Here is a 20,953-nt window from a genome sequence, read left to right on the forward strand (position 1 = left end):
CTTGGATCTCCTGGCACATTTGTCTGTATCCTTCAGGAGACTTAACATCTTAGTTGGGTAGGCTAAATTGAGTTCACTGGGGAAATATTCATGAAACCTCTGTCCACGGAAATTGGATTTTTAATGTGAATCCTCACAGAATTGAACTGAGGTTGGTGAGAATGAGCAACAATGTTAATTTAAGAGAGTTTTGCTTATTAAGGTTCAGGTGTATATCGCCCCCTCACTGGGTTCATGTTTATCAGATTTATGTTGGTTAATTAAATTTGTTTGCTTAAAATAAAATTCAAGGAAGTCTGGTGTTCTAGTGATTTATGATCTTGAGGTAACAGAAATAATATATGTGTTGGAAGATCCATGTGGAAAGGTAGGGAGGGGTCCAGATAAAGAAGTTCACCATGAATGGTAATCTCACCAAAACATTTGTTTTTCTCTCTTTTTCCCCTCCTTTTGGGAAGAATTGTGATTGAATAGGGAGTTTGTGAACTACACTGGCTAGGAAAGGGGAAGTCTGAATTGTAATGTTTTCAGTCTTTAGATGAGATTTTTACAGATATTAATTATTGAGCCCTCATCCCTTATCTCTACCTAACCTTGAAAATTCTACTTTACATCAAGATCTATTTCAAAATGGATGGGCTGTGTTTGACCCTCAACACTGTAAAACTAAAAAATAAAAGTAATAAATAGCTTTATTAAGGTATAGTCCTCATGCCATTTACCCATTTAAACAATTCAGTGGCTTTTTAGTATGTTGAAAGAATTGTAACTCCATCACCTTAAATCAACTTTTCATCCTTGTCCTGCATCTTACCTTTGTGGATGCAAATATTTTTTAGCATTTAACTTTGCTGTGAGTTCAAGAACCTGTGTTATAAAATTTATGTACATTTCTAGTTTAGTGCGTTATACAAAGAACTAATGAAGGACTGGAGATATAGCTCAGTTGGTAGAGTGCTTACCTCCCATGCACAAGGCCCTGGGTTCAGTCCCCAGCACCAAAAAAAAAAAACAAAAAAAGAATTAATGAAGAGAGCGCATAGGACTCTTGGCAGTTTGTTTCTCTTTTTGCTGTACTGGGGATTGAACCCAGGGTTACTCTAGCAGTGAGCTACATCCCCATCCTTTAAAAAAAAAAAAACTTTTTAAAAAAATTGTGAGATAGGGTCAGGGTCTTCCTAAATTGCTGAACCTGTCTTGCTCGCTCTCTCTTTTTTTTCTTTTTTATACACTTTGTCCTTGAGTATCTCCCATGATAGAATATAGATGTGAAAGGGAAATAATAGAGAAACGTTCTAGTACTGCTTTGATATCCTAAATTGTTTGTTTCTTTATATTCTTCTCACTTCTCTCAGTGCACACAAATTATAGTTATGCAGGTATGTAATACTTGGATCAGTATTATCCTGTATTTTGAACTGTATCCCAACTTCAATCTTGATTAGTGGGTCTCTTTTAGACCCAGCTCAGCCCAGTCTAGCTTCAAAGATGAGGAAAAGTGGGTTGGTGTGAAGCAGGTTGAAGAGGAGAGATAATAATGTTTCCAAACAAATCTATTACACTATAAATTCCTTCAATTGTTGTTTATTAATTAAAACCTAGACTTTTATCAAAACTGCAAGTATTTTTAATTTTAATTGAATTTTTAAAAAACTTTACTGAATGTGCTGGAGATGTACCTCAGTGTTAGAGTGCTTGCCTAGCATGTGCCGGACTGTGTTTGATCCTCAACACTGTAAAACTAAAAACTAAAAATAATAAATAACTTTATTAAGGTATAGTTTACATGGCATTCACCCATTTAAACAATTCAGTGGCTTTTTAGTATATTGGAAAGAGTTGTGCCTCTATCACCTTAAGTCAACTTTCATCTTCCCTAAAATATCCATGCTCATTAACCACTCTCAACCTGCCCCCCCATCCCCGAACCATACTAGTCTTAAGTGACCAGTAATCATTCTGTGTAATTTTGCCTATATTGTATATGTGGATTCAAAATATGTAGTCTTTTGTGATTTTTTTTTTTTTTTTTGCACCAGGGATTGAACCCAGGGGCACTTATCCATTGAGCCACATCCTCTTAGCCCTATTTTATATATATTTTTTTAGAGACAGGGTCTCACTGAGTTGCTTAGAACTTCACTAAGTTACAGAGGCTGGCTTTGATTGAACTTGTGATCCTACTACCTCAGCCTCCTGGAACCCCTGGGGTTACTGGCATGAGGCATTGTGCCCAGTTTAAATCATTTTTATCCATTCAGCAGTTGAAGGACATTTGATTGTTTCTACTTTTTAGCTTTTATGAGTAATGCTATTATGGACATTTATGAATAAATTCTATAGATGAATATTTTCATTTCTTTTGGGCACATATATAGGAGTTGGACTGTTGTGTCATGTGTTAACCCTAACCTGTTGAGGAACTGAACTCCAAACCATTTTCTTTCTTTTTTTTTTTTTTTGTTCAAATGTTACATTTTATTATATGCCAAAGATAATTTAAATGATTTATTATGGTATTGTTGAGAGTGACTCCACAATTAAGATTCTTGTGAAAACAAACAAAATTAGGATACAAAATATAACACATTAATAATGCTATAAGAATATACAACAAAATATAAACCTAATTACAAAAAGATATTTTTTTTATTAGTTACACATGACAGTACAATGATCTTGACTATTCATACATTTGAATAAATGGGGTATAATTTCTCATTTTTCTGATTGTACAGGTTGCAGAATCACATTGGTCATACAGTCACCTATATACATACAACAATAATAATGTCTATTGATTCCTTGGAAAGCTGGGAATGGAACCACCATTTGACTCAGCTATTCCCCTTCTCGGACTATACCCAAAAGACCTAAAAAGAGCATACTACAAGGACATAGCCACATCAATGTTTATCGTAGCACAATTCACAATAGCTAGACTGTGGAACCAAACTAGATGCCCCTTCAATAGATGAATGGATAAAAAAAATGTGGCATTTATACACAATGGAATATTACTCAGCACTAAAAAAATAACAAGATCATGGCATTTGCAGGGAAATGGATGGCATTAAAGCAGATTATGCTAAGTGAAGTTAGCCAATCCCTAAAAAACAAATGCTGAATGTCTTCTCTGATATAAGGCGGGTGACTCAAAATAGGATAGGGAGGAAGAGCATGAGAAGAAGATTACCACTAAATAGGGAAGAGAGGTGTGAGGGAAAAGGAGGGAGAAGTGGATTTGCACGGAAGATGGAAGGAGACCCTCATCATTATACAGAATACATGTATGATGTTGTGAGGAAAAAAAAAAAAAAGAGAAGTGTGTTTAAACCATTTTCAAAGCAGCTTGTTGAATGAATGAATTGGATTCCTGTAGGCAATGTAGGAGGGTTTCAAGTTTTCTATACCTTCTCCAGCACTTGTTATTTCCCTTTTATTAAATATAGCCATCCTAGGAAATACGAAGTGGTATTTCACTGTGATTTTGGTTCCTATTTTTCCCATGGATAATGGTGTTTAGCATCTTTTCATGTACTTAATTCATATGCATATTTGGCATTTGTGTATCTTCTTTAGAGAAGTATCTTTGTATTTTTTGTATGCTTTAAAAATTTTTTATTATCTAGTTTCAAGAGTTGTTTGTATATTTGGAATACAAATTCTTTATCAGATATATGATTTGCAAATATTTTTCTCCAATTCTTTGGATTGTTTTTTCACGTTTGATGGTATTTCTTATAGCAATTTGGATTTTTATTTTACGGACTGATTTTTTAAAAAAATTTCACTGTGGGCCACTTATTTAACTTATACAAGAAAATTGTTAAAAATGGACTGTAGAGTTTACCCGTACCATTTACTACATATGAACTTTCCATGAATGAAACTGTGTAAGTTAGTTGTAAAATATATTCTGTTCTTGCTTTGGCATCTATTTAAATTTCGAGTAAGCAGAATAATGGGATTTCATTTCTGTATGGTATAAAATAGGGCTGCAACCTAGCCTTCCATTTAAACTTATACACTTGATGTAGCTTTTGGATATGTAAACCATATGACAAATATATCTGTAGCAAATAAGAAAATAAGATTCCTTCTCTAATTCTTTGCATCTCAAGGATGAGCACCATAGATATCACTTGGAACCACTTCAGATCAACTAGTTACAATCTACATTTTACTATGAGTTTCTGGTGATTTTGTATATTCAAGTTTGAAAAGTACAGCTTTAAGCTTGACTTGTCCTAAAAACAACACACATACATAAAATTGTTAACTTTTAAGGATTCTACAAAGAGAAAAATTTATTGGATTGTTATTGATATAAAAGCAATTTAAATTATAATAGGCATTTTGCATTCATTAAATATTTTGCAGTTCTTATGAGAACATTTCTGTTTTATTGAAAAACTGCTTAATTCTGTCTATTAATTTGGGAGGTAACTTAGAAACTTGATCCTGGTGAGTTGTAGTAATTTTACTCAAATTAAGATATTTATATATGCTAAATTGAAGGTCTTGTACAATTTAGGTGGTATAACAATTGCGTGCCTTTATCGTTAAGTCAAACCAAAACATTTAATGATGACTAATGAGACTCTTAAATGAGACTCTTAAACTTCATTCTGTTTCTTATCCAAACTACTGGTTCGTTTTTGGATTATCTACTTTGAGAAAAACATTGACCCCATTTTAGGAAACTTCTCACAGTTAAGCATGAATTCTCTCTTACGTGCCTGCTATCATGACAGCTGTCTTTAACATTAACATCAATGAAGATTCATATTTCAGATACTTTTTGAGTAATATTAAATGCTTCATGCATGAGCATTTCTGATAGTTTTCTGTGCTTGATATCCACCCCCAAACATTCCAACAAATGTGGCTATTTTTCCAGATTTTATTAGTACTGTTTCTATGTTCTTTTGTAGTTGAAAATTAATGTATTTACATCATATTATTTTAGCTTTCCACAGAAATGCTTTAATTGAATTGATACTTCCTGTTGTGACATTAGCTTGATTTTAAAGGAATGCCCATTTAACAAACATGTCCTTTGAGAAATCATTAAAACTTCCACTATAAAATCAGTGCCTTAATTTTTTTTTTCCCTCAAATGAACCTTTTCTTGAACAGGTGTTGAGAATAGTATAATATTGTGTTTTTTTTTTTTCACTCTCTTTTTTGTCTTAGTTGAAGGTAAATTTATTAAATACTAATATCCTTGATTTCATCTGGGATGCCTAGTAATATTTGTATTTGAACTCTATTCAATTATTTATTGCCTTTGAGAACACAAAAGGAAGACATAATAAGGTACTAATGCAACTCTTTTGGATCATCGTATAATGTGAATGTTTTTATAGGGGCTTGAAAACTTGGGAAATGTCCAAGTTGAATCTCTAGTAATTGGCATATGTTGCTGTGAACCTAAAGTTCAAGTCAATGATGTTACCTAGCAAAAATTAAACATGACTTCAACAATCTTTGATGTGTAACAACTCAAATCAGTCATAAGAACATAGTAACTCAAGTTTTAAATTTGTATGTTACCACAATAATTTTTCACAAGAAATTGTAATCAGTACTTAGAGTATATCTAATATTCTTGAGTGAAACAACTGATAGAGCAAAACAGACAACTGGCTATCATAAAGTATTAACACATAGGAAGACTAATTCCAGAAACTGAAAACATGTCATTAAAGAAAATAAAGTTTGTTAATAGACATGAGACATTTTCTTTACCTAGCAGTAGAAGTAATATAAATTTAAACATTAATTTCAGTGCTAGAATGAATGCTATAAAAATGGTACTTTAAAAAAGCTTATTCCCAAATCTTGGGGTATAACTTGGTAGCAGAACATTTAAAGTGCAAGACCTTAGGTTCAATCCCCAACCCCACAAAATAAGTATTTAAATAAAGTTTAATCCTTTGACAGTGAATTGAAGATGTATATTTATCCATTACACATTTGAGTTCCTACTTTAAACTAGGCATTTATTTATTTAATTGATTGATTGATTGATTGATTTTTGTATTGTGATCTTACTGTGTTGCTGAAGCTGGTCTCAAACTTGACATCTCAAGTGATCTTCCTGTCTCAGCCTCCTAAGTAGCCTATACTTCAGCATATGTTGTTTGGCATTTGTTTATTGAAGTATTACTTACATATAGTAAAATTCACCCTTTTTAGTATATTGTTCTGTAAGTTTCAGCAAACATAACTGCTATAATAAAGATAACAAAAATTTTATTCTCACCTCTTTTGCGTTTAACTCCTTCACTAGTCTCTGGCTATCATTGGCCTGTTATCTGTCCTTATTTTTTTTAGGCACTAATTTTTTTTAGCTGTTGAATGAACATTTATTTTATTCATTTATTTATATGTTGTGTTGAGAATTGAACCCATTTGTTGAGAGCCACAGCTGAAGGGGCCCCAGCAAACTTCCAGCTGCCAGCAAACTTTCAGACTGCCAGCTGATGATTGGCTCACAGCAGCCCCAGCAACATCTAGCTGATTGACTCCTCTGCAGTGATGCTCATTGGGGGACTTCTTTGGCTCCGCCCACACGACCCAGCCAATCGGCCTCAAGAGCAGGAGGATTGTGGGAGGTGGTGAGGCTTGTGTTTGTGTGAGAGGCTGGTAGGAAGCCGGTGGTGGCAGTTGGGCTCTGAGGGTTTTTCCTGAGGAGCTGTTTTGTTTGGCCTGTGCAGTTCTAAAAATAAAGTTAGTTTCTTTTGACAAGTGGCTCCTGAATTGTGCCCAGCCAGACTGCGGCACCCATTGCCTCACACATGCTAGGCAAGTGATCTGCCACTGAGCCACAACCCAGCCCCCTAGGCACTAATTTTTTCTTTTTTATAGTAGGCTTTCTACTATCAAATTCTATTTTTTTATATTGATTTTTTAGTTTTAGGTTGACACAATATCTTTATATTTATGTGGTGCTGAGGATCGAACCCAGTGCCTCACACAAGGCGCGCACTCTACCACTGAGCCACAACCCCAATCCTTAGGCACTAATTTTATTTTTTATTATTTTTTGCAAGCTGTTAAATTAACTAATTTATTTAATGTAACTGATAAAGTTAATAGACAAATATATCTTAAGGTAACAAAATGTTATAACTGATGTTTACCATCTACATTTTAAAGGATATTTTAGTATAGCCAAAGACTTTACAAGTAGATTTTACCATTTTTGAAATGTAAAATGCACAATTATAATATTCATACTACATATTTTACAATTTTAAAGTTTTAGCGAAAACATTTGAGTCTCTGCAAGTAAAAGCAAGAGTTCTTCTATACCTGAAACAAATAAAATGTATTACTAATAAAGTGCCAACAGATTAGATAATGCAGTTGCAACTATTTTGTTTAGGGGTAGGAGGACAAAAGTACATAAATTGATTACAGAACTAGTCATTTTCATTATGTTAGTATAGAACTAGCAATTTTCATTATGTTTCATAATAAGCAAAAGAGTGCTTATAGTAGATATTAATCACAATAAATAATTTTTCTCAAGAAAGATCACAACTAACTTGACAAGCTACTCAGATATTGCTGAATAGAGTTTAGTGTCCAGGGTTTTTAAAAAGTGCATTCTTAAACTAAGATAAAACTAATTCTACCAATAGCAGGAAATAGTTTTGGGGACTTCAAATAAATCAGATAATCTCTCTCTTTTTTTTTTTTTTTTAATTGGTAAAATAGGTTTCCATCTGTTGAAAAGAGAAAGTTCTAGTGTTGAATGACAAGGTTTGGCAAAAGTATTTTCTCGCAGGTGAAAGCTTGATATGCATTGCTTTAAGATGCATCTTTCCCATAAAGAAAAAATGTTTATTAGATGAATACAGCACTTTTCAGGCACTTGATCTCACTTGATAGTTAAATTGGTGTTCAGATGTTTATTTAATAGAAAAAGATTAAATTATAAAGTGACTTTAAGCCATGTTCCCACAGAACATCTGTGTTCTGTAAACTAAATTCAAATGTTCCCTACTAAAATCAAATAATGATTAGGCACTAATTTTAGTAGTGAAAATTTTAAGCAATGCAAGTGTCCATTGACAAGGAACTATAAGTTTGGCACATTCCCTTAGTTTTTCACTATTAACCTTTAAGAAAAATTATGTAGTATCTTTGTAGTTTATAGAACCTATCCAGATCGTGTAGTAACATTAATATAACAAAATGCCTAAGATGTTGGTGAGAAGCAGGAAGCAATTTTGTATGTACTGATTATAACTTTGTCAACAAACAATATACTGTAGATAAAGTATGTTTCAAAAAATTGGAAGAAAGGATTTTAAAATTTTTACCATAAAGAAATGATAAATATTTGAAAAGATAGGTTTTAGTCCAATTTAAACATTACACAAAGTATAAATGTATGGAAACATCTTGTTGCCCCATTAAGATGTATTTTTTTTTTAAACCTGGGGTGCTTAACTACTGAGCCACATCCCCAGCCCTGTTTATGTTTTTAAATTTTGAGACAGGGTCTTGCTAAGTTCTTTAGGGTATTGCTGAGTTGCTGAGGTTGGCCTCAAACCATCTATCCTCCTGCCTTAGCCTCCCAAGTTGCTGGGATTACAGGTGTATGCCATCACATCTGGCAGTATATACAATTTTAATGTTTTCATGTATTGAAAATCACTTTGGCTGGAGAGTATAACTCAGAGGTAGAACACTTGTCCAACATAGACAAAGCCCTGGGTTCAATCCTTGGCACTGAAAAATAAGTAAATTAAATAAATAAAATTAATTCATTAAATTAATTTAAATTAATTTACTGGATACAGTGGCTCATACCTTGTAATCCTAGCTGCCTGGAAAGCTGAGGTAAGAAGATCAAAAGTTTGAGGCCAGCTTAGGTAACAGCGAGACCCTGTCTTGAAAAGTAAGGGCTGGGGATGTAGCTCAGTGGTAGAGTGCGCCTGGGTTCAATTCCCGGTATAATAATAACAATAACAATAATAATAATGTAATTAAAAAGTATGACTTGGAGAGATGATACAAAAGTTACATTGGCTTTAAAATTATACTTTTTTTTTTTTAAACAAAAAAATGTTTTTAAGTCTCTCTCTTACAAACTTTAAGTAGTAGTCCAGGCTATAATTTAAAAACTCATCTTGCCAGATGTGGTGTCTCATGCCTAGTCTCATTTGGTGTCTTAGCAACTAGAGAGGCTGAGACAAGAGGATTGATACTTTGAGACCAGTGAAGTCCTAAACAATTGAGATCTTATCTTGCAATAAAAAAGGCTGGGGATGTGGCTCAGCGGTTAAGTGCCCCTTGGCTCAGTCCCCCATTGTGGGGGAGCTTTAGGGTCTTCCAAGGCATGAAAGTATGGTGGTTACATGCTTGATCTGTTGGGTAATTGAGATCTCCTCTTTTAATTTTATTTTTTGAGCTTATTTTGTCCTCAAAAGCTATGTTTGGATCACTTTTGGTGATATCAAGTATTAAAAATTTAGAATCTACCTTAGCTTTTTGTGGGACAGAAACAATATAGGATTTTATACTTGAGTAATAGACAATTTAGGTAAGAAAATCTATTTGCAAGACAGCAGCATTATACTAGTATAAGGTATATATAAATATATACAATTTTAATATTGAGTATCTACCAAGATGAGACATAGTCACCAGACATGTCCAGAATGACAAATTGATATGGTGTAACCAAGAAGGCCTCTTTGAGTTCTGAAATTCTTGAGAAACTTGAAGAATAAGAAGTTAAAAAGGTAAAGAAAAAAGTGCATTTTAGAAAATCAAGACATGGAGGTGGAAATAAACTGGTGCTGGAAGAAATAAGTTGGAGTAATGTTAAAAGCATATGTAGAATCTGTAAGTGTGGGGGTATTAATAATGTCTTGGTAAACGGGTCAGCTCCACTTAGTATTACCTGAGAGAGTTAAGAAATAGCTCTCATGTTTTACATTTTTTAGCTTTGAAGTTTTTAGTGGTTGGGAAAAAAGTCAAATGAGAAATATTTCGTGATATTTAACAATTTCAGAGTTCATAAGTAAAGTTTTATTGAAAATCAGTTGTGGGGCTGCGGATGTGGCTCAAGCGATAGCGCACTCACCTGGCATGCGTGCAGCCCGGGTTCCACCCTCAGCACCATATACAAACAAAGATATTGTGTCCGCTGGAAACTAAAAAATAAATATTAAAATTCTCTCTCTCTCTCTCTCTCTCTCTCTCTCTAAAAAAAAAAAAATCAGTTGTGTCTACTAGTTTAACATATTGCCTATGGATACTTTCATTCTACTTGGCAAATTTCTACTGAAATCTTGTGGCCTGCAGAGCCTAAAGTGTACACTAGCCTTTGCCATCCCCTTGGCTAGATGCATGATGAATCATTCACACCAGTGGTAATGAGAAATGAGGCTGGAGGATTTGGGATCTTGAAATATTTCTGTCATTTAAAATCCACATCCCGATGTGTATCTTAAGTGTGTCTATGCTAACCAAGATATAATCTTTATTCACCTAACATGGTTTCTAAACCATAAATTTTATTACTCTCTTCTCCACATAAATAGTGCTTGAGAATCAATGCTATAGAATTTTGAAAGCTGTCTTAAAGATTTTCTTGTGTTTCCTTAGAAGAAGCATGAAAGTTTTTGAGTTGTAAAGTAATGTGATTGGTTCAAGTTTTATTGTGAGGTTTGGCTTATAGTCTGTGTATTATTTACTGGAGTTTAGTGTGATTGGCATTTAACATGATCTTAAAAATGATCATTATACCAAAGTGGCATTTGTGTCATTTGTGTGTTTATGTTTTACCACTAATCTGTATTTTATTTGTAGGTAGAATATGTTTTTTTTTTTCTACCTTGCATACTTATAAGATTAAAAAGGTACAACAGCTAATACAATGTTAAGAAAATAAAAAATACTGTACTAGCGTACTTACACTTTTTCATTAATTTCTGATTTTTATTATTTGCTGCTTTTCTGGGTTTGTTCTCCCCACCCCTCAAATAACTTCTTGGAATGGATACTTAGGTATTGTAAGCCTTTCTTCTTTTCTAATATAGGCACTTAAGAGTATTTACATTATCCTCTAAGTACAGGTTTTATGTCCACAAGATTAGTTCTTCAGTGTTTTCATGTCATCCCATCAAAATATTTTCTAATTTCTATTAGCTCTTCTTTGACTCAGGTTATTTCGTGAACTTTTAAATTTCAAATATACAGAGATTATTCTGGTTATCTTTTTGTTTTTGATATCTAACTTTATTGCAGTCTTACATTTGTTGAAACTCCTCTTATGGCCTAAAATATGGTCAGTGTTTGTGCATACTTCAAATAGTCTTGAAAAACAATGGGATTCTATAGCTGTTCAGTCCTTAAATCAAGTATGTTAATTATCATTAAATTTCTTTATCTTTACTGATTTTGGTCTTCTGTAGTGAAAGGTATATTCAGTTATACTGTTTGTGGATTTGTCTGATTTTCCTTATAGTTTTGTTGACTCTTGCTCTATGGATTTCAAACCCATGTTATTAGGTGAAAACAAATTTAGGGTTATTGAATCTTTGTATTTTGAATTTTATCATTATAAAATATTTCCTGTATGTCTAATCATGTATTTTGCTTTAATGTCTACTTTGATAATTTAGTACTAAAGAGCTTTCTATGGTTAGTTTTTACATAGAGTATTTTTAAATATAAGTTATATTTTTGTGGTTAGTTTATATATAGGATATATTTTTGCCACCTTTTCACTTGTAGCATTTCTTTATCCCTTTATTTAAGATGCATCTTACATGTCTTGAGTTTTTGGAGTTTGTGTTTTTGGACATTTGTCTTAATGGAACCATTTAGTTAACTTGCATTTAATATAATTACTAATATAGCTGAATTTAAATCTGGCTACCTTTTTTATTTTCATTTGTGCCAACCTGTTTTGCATTCTTTGTCATCATTGTCATCATCACCTTCTCTGTCTTTCAGATTATTTGTATTTCATTTTTTTCTTCTGTATTAAAGACAATGTAGTAGTTATATCCATACTCTAGAACTATTAGTGATTGCTTAGTGATTACTACTTTGACTTATTGAAGACCAACAGAGATTTCAAATTTTACTCCTTTTCAACAGTGCAGAGATCTTACAACATTTTAACTGCAGTTATCTTGCTTACTTTTATGTTATTGCTGTCAAAGAATTTACTTATATGTATTGCAAGCTCTACAAGATACTGATACTTTTAAAGTCAGTATTTTAAGATTTATCCACAAATTTACTCATTTTGTGGATACTTATTTCCACATCTCTAGCTTCCAAGTGGCTCATCTTCCTTCTGTCTAAAGAGTACTCCCATGATATTTAGGTCTGCTAGTAATAAATATTTTAGTTTCGGGTTTTTCTTTCTAATCTAAAATAGTGTTTTATTTCACATTTATTCATGATGTGGGTATAGAATTCTAAGTTAGCAGTTTACTTTTCTTTAGTGGCTTTAAGTACGGGTTCCATGTCTCCTGGCTTCTGTTGTACCTGGTGAGAACTTTGCTGTCAAATTGTTCTTTTGCAGGCAATTTCCACCCTTTGTCTAGTTTTAGGATTTTCTTTCGTCTTAGTTTTCAGCACTTCTGCTGTGCTTTGCTTCAATGTAGTTTTCTTTTTATTTATCCTTTTTGGTGTTTGTAAAACTTATTAAATTTATAGTATAACCTTTCATCAGCTTCAGAAATGTCTCTTAACTTTATCTCCTTAAACATTGTTTTTGGCTCATTTCCTTTCTCTCAAATTCTAGTTTTATGTATGTTAATTCTTCTGGCATTGTTCCCTGTCTCTTAGAGTCTCCTGCTTTTCCATCCTTGCTTTATTTCTGTATATTTCACTGGGCCTATATTTTAGTGTACTAATTCTCTATTCAGCTGTGTGTTACCTACTTTAAAAGCCACCCACTGAGTTTTTCACTTTTAGAATGTTCATTTGGTTATTTTCTGTAATTTCCAGTTTTCTGTTGAATTCTCAATTTTTTAAAAAAATCTCTTAATATGATAAGCATAATTGCTTTTAAATTTGTGTTTATAACTACATTAATTGAATGTTATGATAGACTTAGCTCTCAGGTCTTTATTTCTCTTTAGTTTTTGTGTTCTGGTTGTTTTTTTATGTCCATTATTTTTTGATTGGGTATACCATCGGTTACATATCATCAACATAAAAAATTGAGCTCTAGGGGGCTGGGGATATAGCTCAGTTGGTAGAGTGCTTGCCTTGCATGCACAAGGCCCTGGCTTCAATCCTGAGCACCACCAAAAAAAAAAAAAAAAAGAAAAGAAAAGAAAAGAAAACAATTGAGTCCTAGCACTATAATATCTTCCTTTAAATAGTATTTACATTTGCTTATAGCTTTTGATTACATATACTACTCTTCCTGGATTGTTATTAAATTCTGTTGAGTTCCTATGATGGCTTGCCTATTTGTAATTTACCTTAACTACCTAAGGTACCAGCCTTTGGTACTTTGATACTTTTGAGGTAACCCAAAGTATGAGGAATTTTTAGACTTCCTTTTTTGGTAGACTATAGGCTGGAGTTTTTGCCTCTAGACCTTGCAAGGCTATTGAAAGTTCTGCTCAGTTTTCAGATGTCTCTGCCAGAATTGGTAGAGGCCATTGTGGAAAGCTATCCTAAGTCCCTCTAGTTTTCTCACTTCTGGATTTTGCCCCCTTGTTGTCTCATAAATGCTATGAAAAAAAAAATTGTACTAGAGATTGAACCCAGGGATGCTTAACCACTGAGCCACAATACCATCCCCTTTAATTTTTTATTTTGAGACAGTTGAGGCTGGCCTTGAATTTGACATCCTCCTGCCTCAGCCTCCCAAACTGGTGGATTACTGGCATGTGCCACCATACTCAGCTCAAGCAAATTTTTAAAAATACATTTTCATCCTTCCTAGTTCTTATAAATAACACTTGTTAACCAGTTGCACTGCAAAAGCTCCTTCATCTTTCCTAGTTCTTAATGGGTGTATGGTTATGTTATCCCTGACATTACTAGGTGCCAAAGTACCTCCTCACCCCTGCCTTCTATATGAAATAGTTTTCAAAATATTAGACTGTATTATTATTCCAAAAATATAGGCTGTATTATTTCAAGAAATGTAGAAATTTAGTTAATTTAAAAACTGCCTTTTGCTGCATTATTATTTTGATATTATATTATTCTGAATAGAGAAGAATGCAGTCTAGAGATTTCTTTTTATTTCTTATTGCCTATGTCTTAGGGGGGAAATGGGAATAGTTGTAATTCTCAATTCAAAATAGTTTACATAAAACAAAACAGTTTTTAAAATATATTTGGTCTAATAAATGTGTTTAATAGAAATTATTTTAAACAAATGAACATCAGTAGTCAGAAGTTCTAGGCACTCTCAGTGCTTGGTCACCTTACACATTATTAAAACATTTTTTCAGCTGGTCCCAAAAGCCACCCCTATGTTTAGGTTGATTTACCATACAGTTGTACTCATGGCTAAGATTTATTACAATGATGTAATAAGGATACAGAACTTGATCATCAGGGGAAAAGATGCAACTGAGGTCTAGAAAAATATGTGTGCAGCTTTTTTTTATGCTTTCTCCCTTCTATGAAGAGGCACACAGAGCACATTCCTCCCTAGCAGTGAAAATAGACTGCCCAGGGAAATTTCATGACATTTAGTTCTATGGCTTTTACTGGGAGACTGCTTATGTAGGTAGGTACCCTTTGCCTAACACCTAAAATTTTAGACTATAGAAAGAACCCGGGTGTTTGACATGCATTGTGGGTGCAGGGGGCACAGCGAGCTACCTTATCCTTTGGGGGTGGGGATTATATCAATGCAGAGAACTGTTAAAAATTCCCAAATGCCAGCCAAGGGTCAACCTTGCAAGTAGGTCTTTCTGAGGATGGCAGTCTCAGCATGCTGTAATTAACTCTTTTTCTGTAGACATGCCCCAGATGACTCACTGTTGAAATGTTCTGTAAACATTGTATGTAAATATCAAAGATCTGCATGATAATTTCTCTTGATAATTAGTAAAATACTTATCTTTAAACTTATATAGCTAGGGGCCTGTGGTTGTAGTTCAGTGGTAGAGAACTTGCCTAGATGTGTGAGGCACTGGGTTTGATCCTCAGAACCACATAAAAATGAATAAAATAAAGATATTGTGTCCATCTACAACTAAAAAAAAATTACATAGCTAAAATACCTGATATTTATGTCCTAATATACTTCATACAGGCTTTTTCTAATGTTCCAGTGCCTGTTGTCAGTTTTAATTCATGTGTGGGAAGAACAGGACAGTGTTAGAACATTTAGTACAGCTTAAAAGAATGTTTAAAAAATTAAATTACAATGGGAAATATTTCATTACGAAAGGACACTTCAGATGTCTCCTTTTAAAGTTCATATTGAACTACCCACGTATTTTTCAGATTTCAGTGGATTTGTTTTTCTTATGGGAGGTTTTTAGGGAAAGTACTTTGTAACCATAAGTTTTGGCTAAAATAGCTGAAGCTTACTTGACAATTTCTGACGTCCATTAGAATCAAACACAAAAATCTTAGATATTAAAATACTAGGTTTCTCTTTAAGAAATGGGGAAGCTGATCCAGAAAGTTAAGTGACTGTCAGCAAAACTGAATAGCTAGTTAATTTTATTTCATCTGTTTTTAGTCATAGAATATTCACTTAAAACATTAATGAAAAATACCAAGAGGCGTTATATTAATTCTTTTATTTGGTGACTTTAAATATCTTTCTTTACCTAATTTGGTCATGTTATTTATTCAGGAAGTTTAACAAATATTTTATTCAGCTCCTGCTGTGTATCATATTAATTTTAGGTACTGAGCAAAATTGTTTTTTTCTTTGTAATTAAATTATCACCTAGTTAAGGGTGGCTTGGAGTTGTCTGCTTTTCTTTAGATTCTAAAGTACATATTTGTATTACTTTATATTCTTTTCTCTCAAATTATATTACTTTTTATTTTCTTCTCTTTAAGGTAATACTGCATTGCATGATTGTGCAGAATCTGGAAGTTTGGACATCATGAAGATGCTTCTTATGTATTGTGCAAAGATGGAAAAAGATGGTTATGGAATGACTCCCCTTCTCTCAGCAAGTGTGACTGGTCACACAAATATCGTGGATTTTCTGACACACCATGCACAGACCAGCAAGACAGAACGTATCAATGCACTAGAGCTTCTCGGAGCTACATTTGTAGACAAAAAAAGAGATCTCCTGGGGGCTTTGAAATACTGGAAAAAGGCAATGAACATGAGGTACAGTGATAGGACTAATATAATTAGTAAACCAGTACCGCAGACACTAATAATGGCTTATGATTATGCCAAGGAGGTAAATAGTGCAGAGGAGCTAGAAGGTCTTATTGCTGATCCTGATGAGATGAGAATGCAGGCACTATTAATTAGAGAACGTATTCTTGGTCCTTCTCATCCTGATACCTCTTACTATATTAGATATAGAGGTGCTGTCTATGCAGACTCTGGAAATTTCAAACGATGCATCAACCTATGGAAGTACGCTTTGGATATGCAACAGAACAATTTGGACCCCTTAAGCCCCATGACTGCTAGCAGCTTATTATCTTTTGCAGAACTATTCTCCTTTATGCTACAGGATAGGGCTAAAGGCCTGCTGGGTACTACTGTCACATTTGATGATCTTATGGGCATACTGTGCAAAAGTGTCCTTGAAATAGAGCGAGCTATCAAACAAACTCAATGTCCAGCTGACCCATTACAATTAAATAAGGCTCTTTCCATCATTTTGCACTTAATTTGCTTGTTAGAGAAAGTTCCTTGTACTCTAGAACAGGACCATTTCAAAAAACAGACTATCTACAGGTTTCTTAAGCTGCATCCAAGAGGAAAGAATAACTTCAGCCCTCTTCATCTGGCTGTGGACAAGAATACTACATGTGTAGGGCGATACCCTGTTTGTAAATTTCCATCTCTGCAAGTTACTGCGATACTGATAGAATGTGGTGCTGATGTGAATGTCAGAGACTCCGATGACAACAGCCCCCTACATATCGCTGCTTTGAACAACCATCCAGACATCATGAATCTCCTTATTAAATCAGGTGCACATTTTGATGCCACAAACTTGCACAAACAAACTGCCAGTGACTTGCTGGATGAGAAGGAAATAGCTAAAAATTTGATCCAGCCCATAAATCATACCACATTGCAATGTCTAGCTGCTCGTGTCATCGTGAATCATAGAATATATTATAAAGGGCATATTCCAGAAAAGCTAGAGACCTTTGTTTCTCTTCATAGATGATAATTTGACTGTATTTAAGCACTGTTAAAGCACGAATTGGTTAACAGTTGTTTCATAAATGAGCACTGTTGTGATAACACCAGCATTCATTTAGCTTAATATCATTGTGCTCTCATCGGCTAACGCATTGTAAGCATCAAATTTACAGGATTGGTTTCCCAGTATTTAATATAAGTATACCATATATTATTTGTGAATTACTGAGAAATTGTAATGTCATATTCAAATTTCTAAAGTTGTCCACCAAAGGCTTATCCATTCTGGTTTTGTTTGCTGTTGCTTGTTTGGGACAGAGTTAACTGTTTTTCAGTGGTGTCTTTATACTTTACTGGTTTGTGAATTTTATACAATTGAAGGTCTCTTTCCTGCTTCTTTCTTCTCTCCTGTTTCCACTTTATTTATTTTATTTTTTCTTAACCATTTCTAATACAAATTTTTTCCCCCTTCTGGACCCATGCTAGGTAGTACAAAGTACAAACCTTATGGACTTGTTACCATTTGCAGTTACCATAAGTGCTTTATCTTCTCTATGCACCGGCTTAAACTTGACTGTTGTATGTTAGTGTATTTTCTATGCAGCAGTTGGTCAACTTCAACTCAAAACACAGTTTTCTTAAGTTTGTTACAAAGTTCATTTTATGAAAGTACTCTTGTAGCATGACAGTTTTTAGAGCTGCAGGTTTGCTATCTGAGCTCAAGCGTTTTTGTTTTTTTTTTTCTTCACATCTGAGGTTTCTTTCTCTAATCCACAGAAATTTTTGTGTGCTAAATTTGGGAAACAAATCTATTCTAACTCATTAACCCAGTTGAAATTTAGGTCTGTCATCTTAATATATCATGCAGTAAAAGGAAGACTCCAAAGTGACCCACCTTTCATGCTGCTCCAGCGTTGTCCTGCTTGTGCTGATGGTGTGATTAGGTGTAGAAAATTTGCTTAAATTTAACCTCAAAGTTTATCACACAGCTTAATAAGTCACATTGAGATATTCAGTCATCGAACTGCAAATCACGTTTTGTTACAAAAAAAGAGCTAAAGCATGTCGGTGGCATGATGCTTGCCAAGCCAGATCTAGGCATCTAGGATAATTAAGGTATTTTATGCAATTTACTGCCGTAGTATCAAAGGTCAGTAACAGTGTTCTTTCTTTCTTTAAGCTTATGTATACCTTTCAAGATAACTTGCATGAATTACTTTGGTCTCAGTTATTTGTCACCCCAGTTAAACACAAAAGGTTGCAGTGCTTCCTGTTCCCTTACTTAAAGTTAGCCCTCCCCTCTTCCCTCCTTCTCTCCCTCTCTCCTTCTCTCCCTCTCTCCCTCTCTTCCTCTCTTCCTCCTTCCCTCTTTTCTTTCACAGATTTGCTAATGCCACAGAAAGGGCTCTTTTAAGAAAAGATAAGTGAAAACTACTAAAAAAGATTCAGGTAATTTTCATTCAGCACTTTATTGTTATTCAGAATAAAATTTATGGTGGCATATTTGCCCTGAAAATGTCTTAATGAAATTTTTCTGAATAAAAAGCTCCTTATTGATTTGAGAAAAATTCAGTTTACCTGTGAGTTTAAATGAGCTGGATCACCCACTTGGATTTTGGGGTTGACATTTTATTCTGAAGGTTGATGCAATGCTATTTTAAAGAGTCATCATGCACACAGTTACATTAGATTAATCTTCATCTTAAGTCAGTAGAAACTTGTAATGAAGAGTAGTTAATAAATAAAAGAACATTAGACTTTTTGGCTAAATAATTGAGGTTTGATTTTTAAAAAGATATCCTTCCTCTTTTACTAGGTTGTAAATTTAATTTCACCATTGGAAAATGATTAGCTCATTTGATCATTAGCTCAATTTGATCAATGGCCACTCTCCAACTTTTTGATGAAGAGGTTTTACTATCTCTTACTACTCTGGGCAAATTTGATGAAATATTTCAACTGCCACATATATTAAGAATAATTTATGATTTAAATGTTCTAGAAATATCAGACATTAATATTTTTAAATCATCTGCCTCTAACTTTGTAATATGATATATTCATGAGCTACTTTTTTTTTAAAAAGGAAAACTTCACCAGTATAGTGACTCTATATTAATTGATCTCAGTTTGGAGGTAAAAGATGACAATTGGATTTTTTAAAGTGATTTAATATTTTCCCCTCCTTTTTTGGCAGGGGTGAGGGAGTGGGTTTTACACATTCTTTGAGCTAGGCACATCTAATGTTGTTTTACAGGTGAAATTGAATCGTGCAACTCCAGTATAAAATAAGGATTTCTTAAAATATCATTTTTTCCACCACTAAAAATAGGTAACTTAGAACTAGTCTTCAGTCTTGATAACTGTAATGTCTTATTTCAATTAGGGTACAATTCTCCCTCTCTACAAATGCCATTGGGAGCTCTTGAAAAATCAGTTTAATAGATCACAATTGTCCATGATTTTATTTTAGAGGAAGTTGGTTCATAAGTGTGACCTCAGATATTGTTAAGGCCTTCATCAGAAAGTATTCTTAAAATTGTAAGACTGAATAAAATAAAATTCTTAAATTTTAAGAGCAGATGAATAAATGTTTAGTGAACTAATTGTACTCATTTGAGCCAAAATAAAACTGTAGTATGGTGGTGTTGGCTTGAGTTAATGTTTGAATTTGATTAAATTTCTACAAAAAGATACCCTGTTGGGGCTTTTGAATTTTGGATGTTCCACTGTTTTGATAATTTCTATAAAAGGTCATTTTACTCAGATACCAGTCTACTTTCTGAAGACAAATAGATTATAGATTTTTAAATAGTCATTTTTCTTGTCCCTAAATCTGACAAGTTTAAGTCTAAATCAACAAAGATAATTTGGTGCCCTTACGATTTTGAAGTTAGGTGATTGCTCACTTATAAAGTGGCTACCTTAATTTGTAATATTTTAGAAACCTCCATTTACTGTGACTTGGGGAAATTACTTATGTGATATTTGGAAAAGTAGCTCTTTAATGTCATATTGCCCAGAAAAACCCTAGACTGAATTTACAGGTATAGTAATGCTTGTAATTAATTTTCTCAGAATTGTGGGAGCTGTATGAGATAATACCATATTCTGTACATTGTAACAGCAGCACTATTGCTTGGAACTATAAAATTAGATACTAAGGAAACTAAATTGGTCATCTTTTTCTATTTTTCTTTTTTTTTCTTTTTTCCCCACCCTCATTGTATTACTAAACAACTAGTTTCTCTCTCTTTTGTCAGTTCCCATTGTGTATTTTTCAGAAGAAGTACTGTATTCAGGTGCCAGCCAATAAATTGTCACACAATGGAAAACAATATGCCACAACATTCATTGTAAGGTCTAATAAAATTAAATTTGCACCAAATTTAAGTGTATTCTTATTAACTTTTAATACTTAATGGTTGTTATTTTAAAACATATGGTTATGGGCTCATGGACTCTTTTTTTTTTTTTTTTTTTAATCCTGGACTCCTTTAAAAAAAATACTTAATTAGTAATTTATGACCAGTTAGAATTTAAGAAAAAGCATGTATTATTAATACTTCTATGTAAAAAAGATGGCTTTTCTTCAGTTTGTTCTAATGTTTTCCAGGAAAGACCATA

At 33.4% G+C, this 20,953-nt stretch overlaps 1 protein-coding gene across 2 annotated transcripts in view; it reads left to right on the forward strand.

Annotated features, from left to right (window-relative positions):
- Fem1c (fem-1 homolog C) overlaps window positions 1-20,714 on the forward strand; it is a 28,232-nt gene extending 7,518 nt beyond the window's left edge. For both annotated transcript variants that reach the window (XM_078048797.1, XM_040272151.2), the window contains exon 3: window positions 16,042-20,714. In XM_078048797.1, the coding sequence (XP_077904923.1) occupies window positions 16,042-17,351 (1,310 nt within the window). In that variant the 3' untranslated portion in view covers window positions 17,352-20,714. The remainder of the gene's footprint in view (window positions 1-16,041) is intronic.
- Window positions 20,715-20,953: the final 239 nt, after the last annotated feature.

This window comes from Ictidomys tridecemlineatus, chromosome 1, assembly GCF_052094955.1.
Source record: "Ictidomys tridecemlineatus isolate mIctTri1 chromosome 1, mIctTri1.hap1, whole genome shotgun sequence".
NCBI classification, from domain to species: domain Eukaryota; kingdom Metazoa; phylum Chordata; class Mammalia; order Rodentia; family Sciuridae; genus Ictidomys; species Ictidomys tridecemlineatus.